At 38.8% G+C, this 18,485-nt stretch overlaps 1 protein-coding gene across 1 annotated transcript in view; it reads left to right on the top strand.

Annotated features, from left to right (window-relative positions):
* The window catches only part of LOC146332062 (metabotropic glutamate receptor 4-like), a 233,787-nt gene that overhangs the window by 166,490 nt on the left and 48,812 nt on the right, over positions 1-18,485 (top strand). Inside the window, exons 4-6 of the mRNA XM_084738654.1 lie at positions 16,775-16,910; positions 17,116-17,270; positions 17,589-17,729. Coding sequence (XP_084594780.1) covers positions 16,775-16,910; positions 17,116-17,270; positions 17,589-17,729 — 432 coding nt within the window. The remainder of the gene's footprint in view (positions 1-16,774; positions 16,911-17,115; positions 17,271-17,588; positions 17,730-18,485) is intronic.

Raw genomic sequence — 18,485 nt, 5'->3', positions numbered from 1 at the left:
CAGAGGTCATTCATCTCCTGCAGCCGAGGTTTTCTTTAGGACGTGCACAATTGCACGCTTCGTCTGAAGGGCAGGGAAGGCGAGGAGGGAGTTAGGAATTGAGTTTTTCAAGAAAAGGGACTCGGCACATTATTCAACCATTTTGAAAACGTGCCACACATCAGTCTTGAGGTTGCACTTATTTTGCACCGCTTTGCAGAGTTTTTATGAAAATATTCCTCCAGGTCTGCATTCATTATGTATAACAGAATGCTTGATATGATTTCTACAACCCAGCATAATGAATGGGCAAAATGGGCTTGTTTGTTGTCCGCATATTTTGTCCATATCTCTGCAGTTGTGATAGTGCAGCTCTGTTATCTCTCAGGCCTGGCAGCTTAAGGGCTTGGATTTTCCTCCTTGGAAGCTCCTGTGCTCCCAGGCAACAGGTCCCTCTAATGATGGGAAATTATGCTTGTGGCACGTCAATTATGGTGCAAAAATACTCCCGAGCAGCTGTGTATCATTTCTTGAGGCTTAGCATTTTCTCATAAGAGGTTTTCTGTGCTATTGCAGGTTCCTTCCCTCCCACTCACAGTATCTCTCACAATTGCACCAATAAAATATTAAGCATAAAATATATAGCAGCAAATATTTTCTCTGAGTTCAAGCCTTCTCAATGAAACAACAAATTACTTTTCTCTTCAGTGAAGAGACTTTTAATTTCACAATTTTATAAAGGCAAACCGGTGTAGCCAAATTTGCGAGTGAGCCATCCCCATGTGTGATCCAACAGAGCAGATTTATAAAGCACCAGCGGCCTGTGAAGGCCTATTACCTAATCATTGTCAGCCTGTCACTCCAGATGACCTCGTCTCCACAGAAACACAGAGAAGAGCAGCAAAGTGAAATTCCAAAACAGTAGGAGCCTGCTGTTCGGTAGCCTCCTCCATATGGCGTCTGAATTTTTTTTCTTCTTTTTAATTAACACCTTTTTGAATGTAAGCAGCAGTCCCTTTTCACACAGGACAGGTCAGAGGTGTGAAAAACCCTCCCTGGGAGAGGTCCAGCCTGTCCAGACAAAACTATCCAGAATATCCCAGTCGCGTGAAGTTTCTCAAGCTCTCAGTTTCTCAAGCTCTCAGTTTCTCAAGCTCTCAGTTTAAGGAAAAAAACTAGTAAATCTCACACAATATTTTGAATATATTTTATATATTCATTAATATCACTCATAAGGAGTACAGATAAGAGTTGCAGTATCATAGTTACTGACTGTGTTGTGTTTGTTCTTCCCAGCAGAGTTGGACCATGAAAAGCTAATTTAGCTAGTCAGCAGCTGCAAAATAAAAAACAAGAGAACATAATCAGACATCTGATTGTGTTTGTTACTCTATCTCCAGAAATGCATTCAAAACACCACTTAATTAAAAGTATATAGTAAGTATTTTCAGCAAAATGCACTTAAGTATCAACAACAAAAGTACTGATTATGCAGAAAAATAGCTCCTGTCAGTGATTTACTATTATATATGTTGGTTTTAGATTAATACTGCTGCATCAATGTGCATTTTGCACTTTAGTGCTGTAGATGTTTAAGGCAATGCTAATACTTTATATAATGTTCAGCCATTTAATCTACAGCAGTGCATCACATTCAGCATTTAGATCAGCATTTATTTGCACTATTTGAGAATTCATGATATGTTATTTTTGAGAAAATGTGTATATACATATGTATTGCATATTGCAGAATAGCCTTAAAAATTATACATATTATTTAAAAGCCATATTGCCCAGCCCTATCCTCTTTTGGATTAGTTTTGTGCTCTATTAACTCCCAAGGGAAATATTTGGCTACATGCTATTCCATGTCTATTTGCTAAGTGTTGTGGGCCAGAAAACCAATACAATGACCTGAAAGATGCTAAAACGCTGCGTGGAGCTGAGGGCAGAACTACAGTCAGGTCATAATTCTCTTTTGTAACTCAAAGTGACCCTGTTGAATACATGTATTTATTTGATCCTTTCTTCATATAAAACTATTGATCAGTACAGTTTTAGAGTGGTTGGAGTGATCAATTATATATATATCTATATATATATCAAGTGCTACATCGCCACTGTTTAGTTGCTCCTTGTTACTCTTTGATATTAAAGGCAATAAACTTGGCATTGCACTGGGAGGCCTTTTTGCTATTTTTAAGGGTATCAGTGTTGCCAAAGCATGCTTAAAACTTCAGTCAATTTGGTGGCACTGAACTATGACACTATTACAGAGTCAATTAGGCAGGCCACAGTCTAAAGCACTCCTATTCTTTGGGTTTAGTGTGTGGATTCAGCTCAGCCTAAGGCGCTTCTGGACTGTAGTCGTATGAAAGAGGTCATGCAGAAGTCAATTGGTTTGATTGAAGCTGCTGCCCTTGGTTTAGAGGGGAGGTGAAAAATAAAATGAAATATTATGCAGCCATGTAGCTTTTTTCCTTGTCTTGTACTCTGAAGAAAGATTGCAGTGAAGGTCTTGTGTCAGTCCGTCTCTTAATGGGTTACCTGTGGTGATAATCTCAGAAGAGTAGACAGTTGACCTGATGGAAAGGCTCTGTACTTAAACTCTTTTTTTTTTTCTTAAATTTGATATGGCAGACACCACCTCCATTCGACGTTGCTGAAACTTTGAGGGATGATTCATTGCGGCATTGTGTCCTGATGTTTAAAAACATTACAGTGATTAGCTTGATGGAGGCGATATTAACTAAAGGTCAAATTTTAAATGATGACAGGTTTTGACTCTTCCAACATGACCCCATCCAAAGTGTAAAAGAAAGTAGGTCATGTTAGTTCAACATAATGTTGGCGTGCCAAATTTCCGTTACCTCAAACTTTCTTCTGTAATTGCTTATTTTGTCTGGTAATACAGCCAGCGACGCAATAAATATGTTATCTTTAAAGTATTTGTCTGCTTGTTGTTTGAATGTCAGAGGAGTCTTATGCAAAAGTGCTGTAAAGGACAACATTTGTCAAAATGTCCTATTCATCCAAACACCATGAATGGACATGGTGCTCCATTTTGTTGTTTGCTAAAGTACCATTAGAGTAAAAAAGAGGGAAAAAAAAGAGATTTTGACATTTCAATGTGGACCACAGACTTTAAGAAAACAATCTGACCACAGTGTGTGGAAGGAAACCTTTCCACACATACACTAAATGGCAGTCTGGCTCTTGTTTGTGTTTGTTTTCATTTTGTATAATTGTGGACAAGGATATCTAACTGAATAGGACCAATACCATTACCAGTACCCTTAAAATGATACTGATACCAACACAGTACCTCATTTGATAAATTTATCCTGCTTTATCTGATATGCATCTTGAAATAATCCTTCCTCTTTTTATGCACCTATTGTCCTGTCATGGGCGTGTAGATGAGACATTTTTTTTTGTTTTGGTGGCATGTTGGCACACTGAACTGCCAGCTTGGTCTAATACACCAAGCTCGACTTCACCACAGCACAGACTGTGTGGGCTGTAGCTGCTGAGGTTGTGGGCCAGTCATATGTTGCATTAAATCAAAAATAACCTGCAAGCAAAACCAAACAAACAGTCATTTTTTCTACATCTGGGTACCAAAAAGATCAAATGCAGGTATTGTTTGACTAGAGAAGTTTCAAAACTAATTGGTACTGGGTTATTTCACTCGATACTGTGAAGTTAGCAAGTACCAATACCCAGCCCCATGACTGCACAGTTTTAATGCAGTATTGATTGAAAATTTGCTTTTATGTTAAATATAAATGTAAATGAATTAAACCCACAGAGGACAAAATAGATAGTGTTCATTACTGGACAGTCTTTGGTGAGTACTGAGCAGTTATCTACTTTGGCTGCGTATTGGCAATAATCTGGTGGTACAACATGTATCATGATACAGGGGTTACAATTCAATATATTGAGATACTGTAGGAAAAAATATATTTTTTATATCGAACTTTAGGAAAATTGTCATTGTATAAAAAACAACCACTATATGCATAAAATCTGAGTTTAAAAAGTTTCCTTTTTATGCAGTCAGAGCAGTGGAGCTATAACACCACAAAATGAACTACTGCCATGAATGTTTGCATTCATCACAAAATCACAATACAGTGTTTTTTTGAGGATCAATACAGTATCACAGACCGTGATATCCCGATACCCTGTTATCTACAAATCCAAAGTATCAAAGACAATATGACCAAACAAACTACATCTGAATAATTATTTTATACTCCAGCCACATAGAAAAAAGTTTTAAAAACCATATATATTCAGATAAGCAAACACCAGATGTTCACGTTCTAATTGTTCCCTGTTCAGCTGTTCAACTAAGCCTTTCTTCTTTCTAAAAACACACAGCTCCTTTGTACATGTGTCTCTTTTTAAATTTAGAGTTTCCATGTAAAACTGAAAGTCTTTAGTTTGTTGTTATGCCACGGAAATGTTCTCACAATGACTTGTGAATTAATTTCAGACACTCTGCGCACGCCGGTTTGTAGGGAAGAGTTTGTGTATTTATTTTTATAAAAGATTGAGGAGAGGCCATTCAGTGAGAGACAAAACCTGGAACTGAAAAGCATCTACTATGCTGTCAGCCTTCAACAGTTTTCACGCTGACATGTGAAAAGGCCTGAAGCCAGTTGTCCTTTTTACTTTGTGCTTCAGCAAATTAACCATTCCAGGAAATATTTTGTTTTGTTTCATCACAGCTGCAGACCTCTGCCCAGGCCAATAGTCCAATCCTCTATCATTTTTAAATCTGAGACCTCTTCCAATATATATATCTGGATATATTTAAATAAAAAAGATAAGAAATTGCTTATTTTTTACATCCCTTATTTCTACAGCAGTGTTTTAGGGTGACTGTTATATTCTGTTGTATGTTCAGTCGCAGCACACCATTCACTTTAATTATGATGGGTATGCTTATGAACTGAACTCAAATATTATTATGGCACCAATCAAATTGCTTCAATACTATCAAGTGTCAAAAAATGTCTTTTTATTCGATACCAAATATCAGTAGGAGGAGTTTTACAGGTATTTATATTTTTTTATAGTCTGATACAGTACAAATATTTCATCAATTTCTTCATTTTATTGCAGTTATCCAGTTTGAGTGAAGTGCTCAGAATAAAAACAGTTTCTCCAGCTGTTCCAAGGTCTTTGAACAGCCTCTTCTTTTAATATTAAAATGGATTTGGCAACAAAACAGTATCGTTCAGGAGCAGGTAACTGGTTCTGAAAATGTTTGAACGATACCCAGCTGTAAATGTGTTGTATAATTCATTTACCTGCCACATGGTTGGGATGCTCTCCAAAATTTAAAGGGTTCTTCCCCGGCCTGTGCTACGTTGTTCCACCAAGTTTCATGGAAATCGAGTCAGTGGTTCACTGCTTTGACTGAAAACAAAGTTGTGAACCAAGACAGTAAATTTGTGGCCAATAAAACCAAAAGAAAGAGCTGAAAGATGCTAAAATGCAGTATAAGAATATTTATTCCTGCAGCTTAAAATATTTAAGGTTTGATATTTGTGGTAGGAAAATATCTTCGCAAAAACATTTTTTCATCAACATAAGTGCAATAGTTAATGAGAAACTAATAAGAGTGCTTTTTTAAAAAATGGCCATCTCACAATGTTAAATAGTTTGTTTAAAAAAGTCCTGGTTCTGGTCATGGATCTAGTTTTGCACCAAAATCGAATAACTTGTTCTTTGGCCCCTGGTCGAAGTCTTCACCGAGTTTCATTGAAATCTATAAGTTTTTTAAGTACCCTGCCAACAAGCAGACTAAGAACACAATCTCCCTGGCAGATGTAAAAATAATATTGATTTTTTGCTTTCACTCATTTTTCCTGGTTAGTGTTTTTCTAAGTAGCTGTTGCACTCTGACACAGTCCATGTCATACAAATATCTGTGGGAAAGCCAAATAAATTTTGTTGTTGTTTTAAAGTTTCTGGAAATTTGGCTTGAAATAGTGAAAGGGCATATATGATATCAAAGTTGAGTGCTCCATTAAGCATCTGCAAAAATAACAGTCATAGTTATTAGAAAACCTACTTGAAAAACAGCTAATAAAACATTTGTTAAGACTGTGTAGGGATGGTAGATCAGGTTTGATTGATAATTCCCACAGGAGTATCAACATGGAAGCTTAGCAGTGTACTGCTGTGGACAGGGGGGCAGCAAAACATATTTTAGCCACCTAAAAACCTTTGTGTGCTATATTTTGAATATTTTCATCATTTTACTTTGCTGTCAGGCAGCCCTCTCTGACAGGGAACTGAGGGCAACATCTATGCTCTCTTCAAAGCCATCAAGACTCCTTTGACAAAAAAAAACAAACAGTCATTTTACCTCTCAGAACACAGGAGTTGCTTGACTACCGCTGCCTCAAATGGTTAGTTTGTTTGTGTTATTGTGTGAGTTGAGTCGGACCCAAATTAACATTACCTGCTGCAGATCAAGGCAGCGGTAGACGAGCAACTCACGTGTTCTGTGAGGTAAAATTGCTGTTTTCCTCAAAGGAATCTGGAGCGAGTTGGCTCAGACTCAAAAAGGCAGATTCAGGGGGAGCAGAGAGGTTTTGTTGCACCTGTTTGACGGAACAACTAACAGATTTTTGTTATGATTGGTTTGTGGAATTAATTGCATTATTATTTTAATAAATATCCAAGAATAAGCACACCCAATTCAAACACAACATCTGGAAAGCATACAAAAATGTAAATGTCAGTCATTTGAATTTGGATTAAAACTATTTTTTTTCTAATTTTATCATACTATTTAGATGCACATGATGTGCACAAAAGACCCTCAATTACTTAGTCAGGAGGCTATTGTGGATTTTCAGTAGGTTCAAATATTACCAAATGTTCAAGCATACAGATTACAAACTTAATAAGTAGACCAACATTATTTTATAGAACATTGACTAGCAAAGTATACACCAATGAAGACATAGATTTATGATAGTTTATTACTTATTATGGATGGAAGAAAGCCCAGAGGTAAAGAGGTAAAGGGATTAAGGATGAAGGGAGAGGGATGAGGGACGAAGAGACGAGGAAGGATGGATGAAGGGAAAGGAAAGGAAAGAGGGGTTAGAGATGAAGGGATGGGGGAGAAATTATAGTCGTGAACGGAAGGATGGAGGGGTATGATGACGGACGATGTCAGCAGGTGGTGGGAAGACAAGTGGGAACCAGGGGAGTCTGGAGTCTGAGTGGGGGTTCCATCTCTCCATGAGCTCTAATTGGATAGAGCCCCCAGTGGTTCCTGTACTCAAAGAGAAACGGGGTGCATGTGTGTGAAAACTGAGTCAAAGACGATGGGAACAGAGGAGGTGTGCTTACAGTGATAGCACGGATTATTTGATGTGGGTTTGTATGAGGTACTTATGAATAGTCAGTGTATTACCTACAGTAGATGACGGTCGGCATTCCCAGTTTGGAGAAGCAGCATGGAAACTAAGCAATGTACAGGGTCAGCAACAAAAGGTATTTTAACCACCTAAAAAAAAAAAAGAAATCAATATCACGTTTAATGTAGAGTCAGTAGGACTTAAATGAGCTGTTCCTAACGTTTTGAGTTGGTGAAACGTCCTGTATTTCCATAAGGAAATACAGACAGAGGGCAGGATCTCTGCGGATAAATTCACCACCACACACTTTTAGTGTGTCATACGTGATGATTGAAATGGGTTATGTTTATATGTGTGTTTATATTGTTTTCTTTAGAGAAATGTTGCAGATTAGACCTTGAAAGTCCACACTATATTTAGAATATTTCCATCACCTTTACCTGCCTTTTCTTTATATGAGCCAAGTATTGCTAACCAAACCAATCAAACTCCATAGGCAAAATCAGTAATTTTACTGTTTGGGCACAACAACACCAGCACCAACATACTGAAACATTTAAGCAGTGAAATGAAATGGTATGTGTGCTCTCACTTGATTTAACACGGTTTCAAGCTGAAGTGTGAGATCAACCAGCTTTGCAGGCTTCAGAATCACAAAAATGAAACAGCCCTTTCAAGTCAGAAGCATCTAGAGCTAAGAAAAAACATAAAACAAAGATAATGTCAAGATGTTGCATTCCACATGTTAATTATTTACTTGAGTGCCTCCACAGCCTAAACACACGAAAAGACACGTGTGTTGAACAAATAACAGGAGGAAGATGTACAATTAGGAAACTCAATAGAGCAGAGAAGCAACAAATTGTATTTTCAAACCTAATACTATTGTATTTCTTTGGTTTAATTGAACATGAACTGAGCATGGACACAGCATAACAGATTAAAGTGTACAACAAGCCACGCTGACAGGGCTTGCCATGGAAATGATGTATTGGAAATTTATTTTGAGACGCAAATGGCATCACTGGACAGTAATTTCTTTTCTGGCACGTCAGAACCACATAGGCAGTTAAAGTTACACCGCATACACTTCTTGGCAAGAAAAGAGAATAATTTGCAAGAAGAGATTATTTCAAATCTCCTCACATATCCATGAAAACAACCTCCTGACGCAAAGCAAACCTAGAAGATTCGTCTTTGTGTTGTAAATGCAGCAGGAAGGTAAAACCATCACAGACACAGTTACTTTCTAGCATCAAACGGTGTTTCCCAGGATCCGGGTTTGCGTCTTTGAGTGTGTTTGTCAGTTAAACTCTTCCGTGAACTTTTCTGACTTTTCTGCAGTTCACATTTCATTTGTAAAACCACGGCACAGCTGTTGAGAACATTACCATGGTGAATTGTTCACATATGTCATTTTAAACGCTGTTAGTTACCACGGCTCATACGATCCCATTCAGTTCTGACCTCCATCAAACCACTACGACAGACATCCTCATTAATCCAGCAATAACTGATCGTTATTGGTGATTTTGTGCTATCAGCATTCAGTACGAGGACAGCTGTGTCTTCTTGTTTTTTGTTGTTTTTTTCCCACAGAATAACTTTACTCACTGACAAAGAGGTCTTTACATAATGTATTCAAATTAGAGCGCAGAGCAGGAACGCCATGAAATAAAACAGAAGTCTTTTTTTTAATAGGACTGCTGCAAGGTTAGCAAGCTCACTGCTGTTTTAACAAGTCCTGACTTAAGCAGGAAATTACAATATATTTTACTTTGAATTATTACATGAAAGCCATGAAATTGGAAATGGGCTGTTGCTAATGCAAAATACAGGCAGACTGAAGGAAGTGACACCTAAATTGTTTAAGTACAAAGCGTTTGTCAGCTCAGGTGGAGTTCTGCACGCTTAAAATTTAATCCTGTATTTCTCAGCGCTCAGGAGCTGATGCCACACAGTATACTGTACGTTACATACACCAGAGGTTCTCAGTGTGGGAGGCGGGCTCCCTAGGGGGGATCCAAACAGTTTCAGGGGAGGCTCAGAGGATAGAAGTGAAAAAATATTACATTAGCTATCAAAGGGAGATCACAGAGAATAGTCTTAATGTGTGTAATTTGGTTAAAGAGATAGTTCAGTGATGCAGCACTGGGGAATTTTACTGTTCTTACTAAAGTCAAAAAACAGTAAATGCCTTGGAACAGACCTTTTTTATTTATTTCAGTGTAGTTTAAAGTTATGTAAAATAACAATATTAGACTATCTCGCTGATCTGATTTTCTGGTTTAACTCCAACAACTGTACGAATCAGTTGTCTGCTGTGTAAAGCCAAAGCTCGTGATTTTTGTGCTTAGACCGTGTGAGACGTGGACAGTATAGCTTGTCAAATTTGCAGAGAATTGGAGGTTAGCTTGCCACACTGTCCCAGGCAGAAATTCATTTTATCACCTGACTGCCGTTTGGGAGCAGGTGATTTGCCCTCAGTCTTGCAACACCCGACAAAGCCGTACTTGTGTCATGTGCCTGGTTTGTGTCTGATTAGTCGGGTGGTTTATTTTAACAAAAAAATATGGGGTATTTTAGCTGAAAATGTTTACTCACTTCAACCACTCTCAGTGATTTTGATTGTATTGTTGTAGATTGAAGTTTTGTAGATGTTGCCTGCACGTCTACCACGGTTAGCCTTTTGCTTTTTACTACTATGTTTTTGGTGTCACCCACAAACTTGTATTGTTTTAACTTACTGTAGTTTAAGTGTTCTCTGTGGCAAGAAGCATTACTTAATTCATGTGAGTGCACTATATTTGTTGCATATTTCTAGATTTCAGTTTTTTATTTGCTAATTTTATGTAAGTTTGTTATGTGTAGTGAGTGCTGTTTTGATGTGTTTTCTTGATTAGGAGCTTTCTAAGGCCACCATAATGATACCTACAGTGGAAAATAGACAAATTTCGACTGCAAAAGGATTGTGTAGAGACACAGCTTGTCAAACTTGCTATTAAGCTTGGCTGAAGTCACTTTAGGTGCCTGCTGTTTGAATATTGACTTCCATATACATACACAGCACTATTATAAAATCATTAATTGTGATGTGTATTAGCAGTGGAAAATTACATCACACTGAAAACCGGTTTATTATACTGTGTCATTTTTATGTAGTTACTCTATTTTATACCATGATAAGGTACAATTTGAAGAAATATGCATAAAAAGAGATGCCTCTTTACCACAGGGCTCTAAATAAGAGGAAGAATAAATTCAGTATTATGGGCAAACACAGACAAGATGCTGTACACCCAGTCTCTGCAGTTGCAAAGCTCTAACAAACAGTGGATGAGTGAGGATCTCATGCTACAAGGAGAGAGAAGCTGCTTGACTGCCTGATTGACTGATTGACCTCAATTTGATGTGCCATTAAAAACATAAATCAGTTCACAGTTTGACAGTTTCTCCTCTTATTTTATATATAAGCACGTCTTTTCTCTGCAGTCTAAATCTAATCGTTAGCTTATTTGTTCATGTGGCAAACATGAAAGTGTTGTGTGTGTGTGTGTGTTCTTTGTGCAGCTGTGGCATAATCCGATTTTGTGGTGGTGGAATCAGTGTTCACATAATTCAAAGACAAAAAAAAGCACTGCTTGTTGATGTCTTCACTTGAAAATTTTATGAGATTGTGTTGATCTCACGGAGTATGTCTGTTTTTATCTTGAAGGCATCTGAATATAAATAAAACGCAGGAAAAGAAAGCTGCTCAGCTATTGTGGCAAAGATAGATTACCTGAGTGCAGCTGTCCTGACACTGCAGTGGCTACTTGTCACTATTAGTTTCCATTAATTTTAGTGAATACATTGTTAAGATCACACCAGGACAGTCCTCCTCCACTGTGTCATGTGAGAAACTGCAGTGATGGCACAGCCATGCATGCTTCTCGCTTATCAAAAACCATCAATTTCAGTAAACATCGAAAATGACCGATAATAGAGCTTGTTTGAGTCAGCTGGAGGAGTGGGTCATCACACACAAATGGCTGAAGTGATGAAATGCTCTCACAACTGCAGTCAAGACGCACACACACTCACACTCCCTGCAGCAGTCCACCATAAAACACAAAGAAGATGTGAAGCATCCAGACAGTTAAAGTGTGATTTTTAGGGATACCACACATCACTTCTGGGATCAAACACGCAATGGCACATCCCACTCAAAAGGAAACACGTGTCAAATAAACCCACAGGTTATAGATCTTTCAAAAAACTGAAGCAACAGCATCAACAGCCCATCAACAGTCAGAACATGAGACTTGATAGTGCTGCACTAGAAACCGTTAGTCCATAACCAAGTCCTGTATGTTCCACAATCTACAGATCATCTAAACTCGTTTCATCACTGAATCTTGTTGTGATCAATGATGGCTGTTTCCTGCAGTTAAAGGAACAACTGGCCAATCACAGCTTAACAGGCGGGATTAAGAGTAGGGGGGTTGTCTTCCTTCATAGTAGAGATTTCAAAATTTCATATCACAATTATTGTGACCAAAATGATCACAGGCCACCCAGGTAAATTAACAGCCCAAGTAGATTTGGCGACACATTTAGAATTTTTTTTTTTTTTTTAATGAATCAAGAGAACAACACCATCTGCACTGAGTAACTTGGTCTTGAAGGCTATCTCTCACACTCTGCCGCCCTCTCCCTCACCTGTTCACTTTACTTCTGCCTCTGTGTGACAGTCACACTCTGCTCTTCACAACAACACACACACACAGAGGATCAAGTTACACAGTTCACCTGGTTGGTGTCGACCATTTAGTGCCACGTTGGTTTTGATTGTTTTCATAGGCTCTATCATTAACAGTGAGACTCCTCCTCATAGCTCAGCTGCTGCTGCTGCTGCTAAAAAACAGAATTGTGGGTCCAAAAATCCAATGTGTGACTTGTGTTTTTGGGTGACATTATAAAATATCCTGCAAATGAAGAAAGTTTTTAGAGCAGACACAAACAGGGAGAAACAGGGGGGCGGGTGGGGTGAGCCCCTGCATGTGTGTGAAATAAGAGTAACCAGGGGTGTAGGAGTGTGTTAATACTAATATATACTAATAGTATATTTCTAATTATAAAATTGTATTATATTTACTGTATTATTTATAAAATCCCAACTCACCACAGAAAGCTAACATTTTTTTCAGTAACAATGAAAATTGTAATGAGTTTGTTTTATTGTAAATTCTGCAATTCTTCCCTGCAAATCTATATCAGTTATCGGTTTTCTTTATTACTAATAATCTGTAATTGGCTCTGAAAAAACACATTGGCCGACCCCCTAAATTAAATAATGATAAAACACATCAGACTGAATGAAGTGACACAAAATGAGACTTCAGTCTAACAAAGAGTCTGTAAATCCTAATGTGTTTTTTGACTTGTATGCCTTGTATGTATTTGACTTGGTGTATAGTGACAACACCTGTTGTTGCACCTGTTGTGTTTCAACAGTGATGGTCACCAGTGCCAAGAATGTATTTACTCAGAGAACTGAAAGCAAAGTTCTCGGCTTAACAAATACAGAGTAGAAATATAAAGCTATGAGACTCAAACAGCAGCAGTGAAAGCAGTGAGAGACCAGAGCTAATTCAACAGGTCTGCAAATTTATTGTTTAATTTTCAGGATGTGAGATAGTAAAAGTATCTTTATTGGAGCTGTGGAGCTCTTCAAAAGGAGAAAGCAAACTACAAAACTCTTGAAAACCTTCACATGGCTGCACAGGTGAAATTCAAGGCTTTTAAAACCTAGTTTCCTCTCTTTACGGAGCAGTGAGTTCCTATAAGGTCAAAATCTATATTTATCAATGTTTTTATGTCTTACACTATACATCACCATTGCCAGCATCTGGCCCAACAATAAATGGTAAAATGAAATTTAAGGTATTCTTGGGTGTATATTTATTTTGAGCCCAATGAAATGCTTTCTCGCTTTCTTTCTCATGATGCTGCTGGAGTATTTCTAGGTGCCAGGTGTCACTGTACAAAAACACAACTTTATTTTATTCACTGATTTGGATGAAACTGGTTCGTATACTAAGAGAAAATACTTCCTGGTTTTCCCTCTGATGTCCTCTGGCTGCTCAGCTTGAGCTCTCTGCAATTTACAGGTTTCCTGATGGACAGATAGCTTTACTTGTTGCTGAAGTAGCTAACTGTAAATACTTTGGCACAGGCAGTATGTGTTTATTTGTGTTGTCATTTATTCTTCCTGGCCACTGCAGCCCACTATTCTGAAAGCTTGTCTTTACACAGCCCTAAATGCATGATTGTTGTAGATTTTTTTGGCTGATGAAATTTGAAATCTTTGCATGTCTGAGGACTGGGTCAAAAGTTCTGTCTGACCTTCTCAGACTTAATGGGGTTCAGTGACAGCTGTGCAACAATGAGACTCTGTCTCAGCCCTCAAAACTTTTTTAGACAGCTAAATCAGGATGTAGCTGCCCCCTCATTGAGCTGGGCACCAGGGTGGAAGACCACAGAATGACAGCAGTCTCAGCCACCACAGATTAGCCAGTTTCACTCACACACACACACACACACACACACACACACACACACACACACACACACACACACACACACACACACACACACACACACACACACACACACACTAATCTACTCTGCTCAAGTCCTAAAATAACAATGGTAGAAGCCCGTTTGGCTGTTGTACTTGTTACCTGTGTGAGTGTGTAGATGGTACATAAATTCATGACTCAGCTGATGGAGAGGAATGTGTAACTTTAATTAATTTGTGGTTAATTGTTCAATCCTGTTCAGTAGCAGAACTCATGCTGGTTGTTTCTTCTGATTGCTTTTTGGAAAACAAGGTGTCAGGCTGAACAGTTAATCTTTCGTGTGACACTGTAAATAAACAATGACTCATTTTGGCAAAGAGTTATTTACACAGTCTAGCTTCCCTGACTCTAAACTGGTCTTTATCTGCAGCAGTGAAAGGGACAGTGTGTATCTGTATAGGATCTACAGTGTGCTGTATGTACAAAGACATTTGTTGGCTGTGTCCCCACTGTCCTGAGAGCTGCAGGATCTTAAGAAACAATCCTTCAGACAAACATGACACACTGAGGCACACTAAAACTCACCCAAGGAATCCTGTTGGAGAAGAACTGGAAACATTGCTTCGACTGCAGAAAACACATCATCACAGCATCCTTTTTCCAATCTCGACTCGACTCGAGGATTTGGCAGTTTTTGCATGTATAGTGTGTCTGAGCAGAGATTCGGACAGAAATTAGCGCTGTGTTAAAACGGCGCAGGGGGATGCGTCTGTAGAGGCCTGCTGTTTAATGAACTGGTCATCCGCCAGGATTGTGCGTTTGCATGCAGTTCATAGGCCAGCGCCGTGCTTTGGCAGATGACATCACATTGCAGCAAAAGTTGAACCCGGTTCAAATGTTTTGCCAGATGACCTTTGTTGGCACTGCCACCGCACAGACAGGCTTCAAGTGAAAGAGAGAGGATTGTGTTTTTTTCACACTGGGGTCAATGCAGCCTAACTCTGTGGTGTGTTGTGTTGTGAGAAAGGACCTCACTTCCCAGGACTGTTTTTCAGCACTTTATCGCAAGACACAGGGCAACAGTATAACCTCCCTGCAATTGCAGAAAAACAGTGTTCACAGCAGCTTGCATAAATGTTTCCTGTGTAATACCATGAACACAGTCATTAAATGCTCCACACTAGCCAATATTGTCATACCACAGGGATAGTTGCAAATATTTTTAAGCACTAGCCCTCCAAGCCTCTAAATTTGGTGTCCCAAATGTAAATTGTAATATGTAAAAACAATAGTGAAAAGGCAATTTAATGCAACTCAGCTAACTGTGACACTTGTTTGATCCATGTTGACCATGAATTGTGATGAAACAAACACTTGTCAGCTTGTTGAGAAAACTGGTGGCAGCATGAATTGCAGTACAATACGTCTGTCGATGTATCGTATTCTAGCCACTTCACAACAACATTCACTCCTAAATGTTTGTGAATTTCTTTTTCATAGTTCGCCTTCTTCATTTCTGATTCTTCTGTAAGGGTCGCGTTAGCAGTTTGAGTAGGCTTAGTAAACCTTGACCTCAGTAGCCTTGGCGTATCAGTAGCTAGCTGGCAAAGAGGACTGTTTGCCATTTTTTAGAGAATGTTGCGCTAAAAGGTGCAAAGTAGTCATGATGTTTGTGGAACTGTTAGACTGCTGGTGAAAGCTCGCAGTATGAGGATAAAACTTGATGGCGACAGAGTTACTTTTGGTGGCCATGGGTCATCAGTTTAATGTCGAACCCTGATAACAGTACGCGCAGCCCTGCCACACACATGCTTCAGCAAACTTTTCATCTAATTAACAGGTTTATTCATGAAAATAGATAAAAGTTAAGCTCCAAAACAAAAATATCAATGTATTGATATTACATACATATTTACCTTAGTATTGAATGTTAAGTGAAAACTGGGTGAAGACGATCTGTACCTTCGCAGGAAAATCCAGAACAAAAAGAGGAAGTAAACCGAAAGGAAGGGCAACACATACAAAACAAGTGTTTGGCTAAACTTCCTATTAAGCACACAACATTTCCGATTATAGGAAAGTGCACAAACCCATCGCTTTAGTAACCAATAGAAAAGATGTTCAGGGGTGCAACTAATGATTATTTTCATAGTCAATTCATCTGTTGAGTACTTTCTCAATTAATGGATTAGTTGTTTGTTCTATAAAATGTAAGAAAATGGGGAGAAATGTTGCTCATTGTTTCCCAAAACCGAAGGTGACGTCCTCAAATGTCCTCATATGTAATTGTAGCATCTCTTAAGATGTTAATGAGTCTCTACTATGTCCTCATAGGAATGTAGTGTACAGAAATGCATAATGGACTCTTCAAAGGAGTAGAGTAACAAACACACACTGCTACATGTGGTCTCATTATTCCCTGCCCCTCAAAACTGCTAAAAAAAATGTTCCAAGTGAGACAAATCTGATTTGAAACCCACATACTGCAGGAATGGAAAAGGTCTGACCTTAAGTAACTCTCAAAGACAGCTAGCCTGTTTCTTTCTTTTAGAAGTCAATTATCCTTCTGTTGGTCAATCGCTCCTCAGGGAAATACAGCATTTCACCTTTTGTTTCAGTTTCCTAAGCAGTCTGTGGTAAACCAATGAAGTGGCTACAAAAAGCCCTCGATTTCATTACCTCACACAGGGTTGTGTATTTGTACCTCATGGTATTTAAATTCAGATCACACCACTGATATTTAAAATGTCATTTTGAATGTTTAATTCACTGTTGAAGTTATTGTTCTTGTTTCTTATAACTTATCATATTGACTTCTCTTACCTTCTGTGTGTTTAGGGGGTGTGTGCATCTCCCAGTCTGTCAAGATTCCCCGGGAGCCCAAGCAAGGAGAGTTCGACAAGGTCATCCGGCGACTCAGAGAAAACCCAAACGCAAGAGTCGTCATACTTTTTGCAAACGAAGACGATATCAGGTAAGGCGTGGTAACAGCTCCATAACACTGCTTTGAAGATTAGAAAAACACGACGGCAGCAGACTGAGCGGAAACATGTGGAACACAGCCGTTTCAGTCCAGCTCTGCCGGACCACTGTGTAATGAATAGCAAAACAAAATCAAAGTGGAGCTGGTCGGGATGCTGACCTTATCCATGGTAACATCTGTTTCTCCACCTTTGCAGGCGGCTACTCCATGCAGCTAAAAAGGCCAACCAGACAGGTCATTTCATCTGGGTGGGCTCAGACAGCTGGGGCTCAAAGATCTCGCCGGTTGTGCACCAGGAGGAGATGGCAGAGGGAGCAGTCACCATCCTGCCCAAGCGGCAGTCCATCAAAGGTACAGGGAGGAGCATTGTGCATGCATCAGATATAACAGTGTGCATATTTCAGTGAAATATTCTTTTCATGTGGCACAGAGCTGAGTGTGTTTGCAGAAGAATAAAAGTTGCTTTGTAATACTTAACCATTCATCATTTGATCATCAAAGCTCTAAAAACTAAAACTCAATAAAACGAAGCAACAAAGTAAATTGAACATATGCAATATTCAATCAGTTACACTGCAGCAGACATCAGAGCTGCACAGGCTGCACTAATACTGTTGTTTACACTGACACTGACAGTGTCAATGACAATGAACCCATTGATCTGTCTAGGGTTTGATCGTTACTTCATCAGCCGAACGCTGGAAAACAACAGAAGGAATATCTGGTTTGCTGAGTTCTGGGAGAACAACTTCAACTGCAAACTCAGCCGTCATGCCGTGAAGAAAGGGTCCGGACTCAAAAAGTGCACAAGTAAGATATTCTCCTGTTAAGGGGAAAAGTATTTCATGTTGTTTCTGTTTAAACTTTTAACCAACTTGGATTCTTTTGAAGCCTCGGGCAAGGCGACACATTTGGCTCATGGTGGAAGTGTTTTGACAGCATTGCCCACCTATAAAAAGTGGAGCAGCCATACATTCAATATTCAGAATCACAGTTAATCTCACAGCTCATTTCAGTGCTGCACTATATTTCTGCTGAGTCTAGTGTGTTTACCCACATGGCTATAACAAGTGAAGGGCTTAGCTGGGCAGCATGGTTAAAGCTTCAGGCTCAGTGCCATACGTTATACAGCTGTGGAGAGCACAATCTGTCTTAAGGCGGAAAAACACTGCACATTTTATTAAGATTTAAACACCAATTATGTAGTACAACATATATTTAACAGATGAAGGTTAACCGAGTGTTATCTGGGGGGGTTCCCTGCAGAAGTCTCTTATCTTAATCGTTTTTCAGCTTAATTACTTAAGAAAAATCTACAGAAATCAGTTACTGTTTGCTGCACTAATAGAGGACAATAATAAAGACATGATGACAACAACAATGGCAATCACTTGAGTGTCATGAAGTGAGACACATGCTTATTACATGGATGGGATAATTATATACGTAGTAGTAGTGTAGTGTAGGATTATAGAGAGGGCATTTAAGATATTCCTGACAGTATTATTGAGCATGAGTCTCTGGCCCCATATATCTATTTTATTGTCATAGCAGGTTTAAATAATT

This window comes from Lutjanus erythropterus, chromosome 2, assembly GCF_056507025.1.
Source record: "Lutjanus erythropterus isolate fLutEry1 chromosome 2, fLutEry1.hap2, whole genome shotgun sequence".
NCBI classification, from domain to species: domain Eukaryota; kingdom Metazoa; phylum Chordata; class Actinopteri; order Lutjaniformes; family Lutjanidae; genus Lutjanus; species Lutjanus erythropterus.
This window is presented reverse-complemented; position numbering and strand designations above follow the sequence as displayed.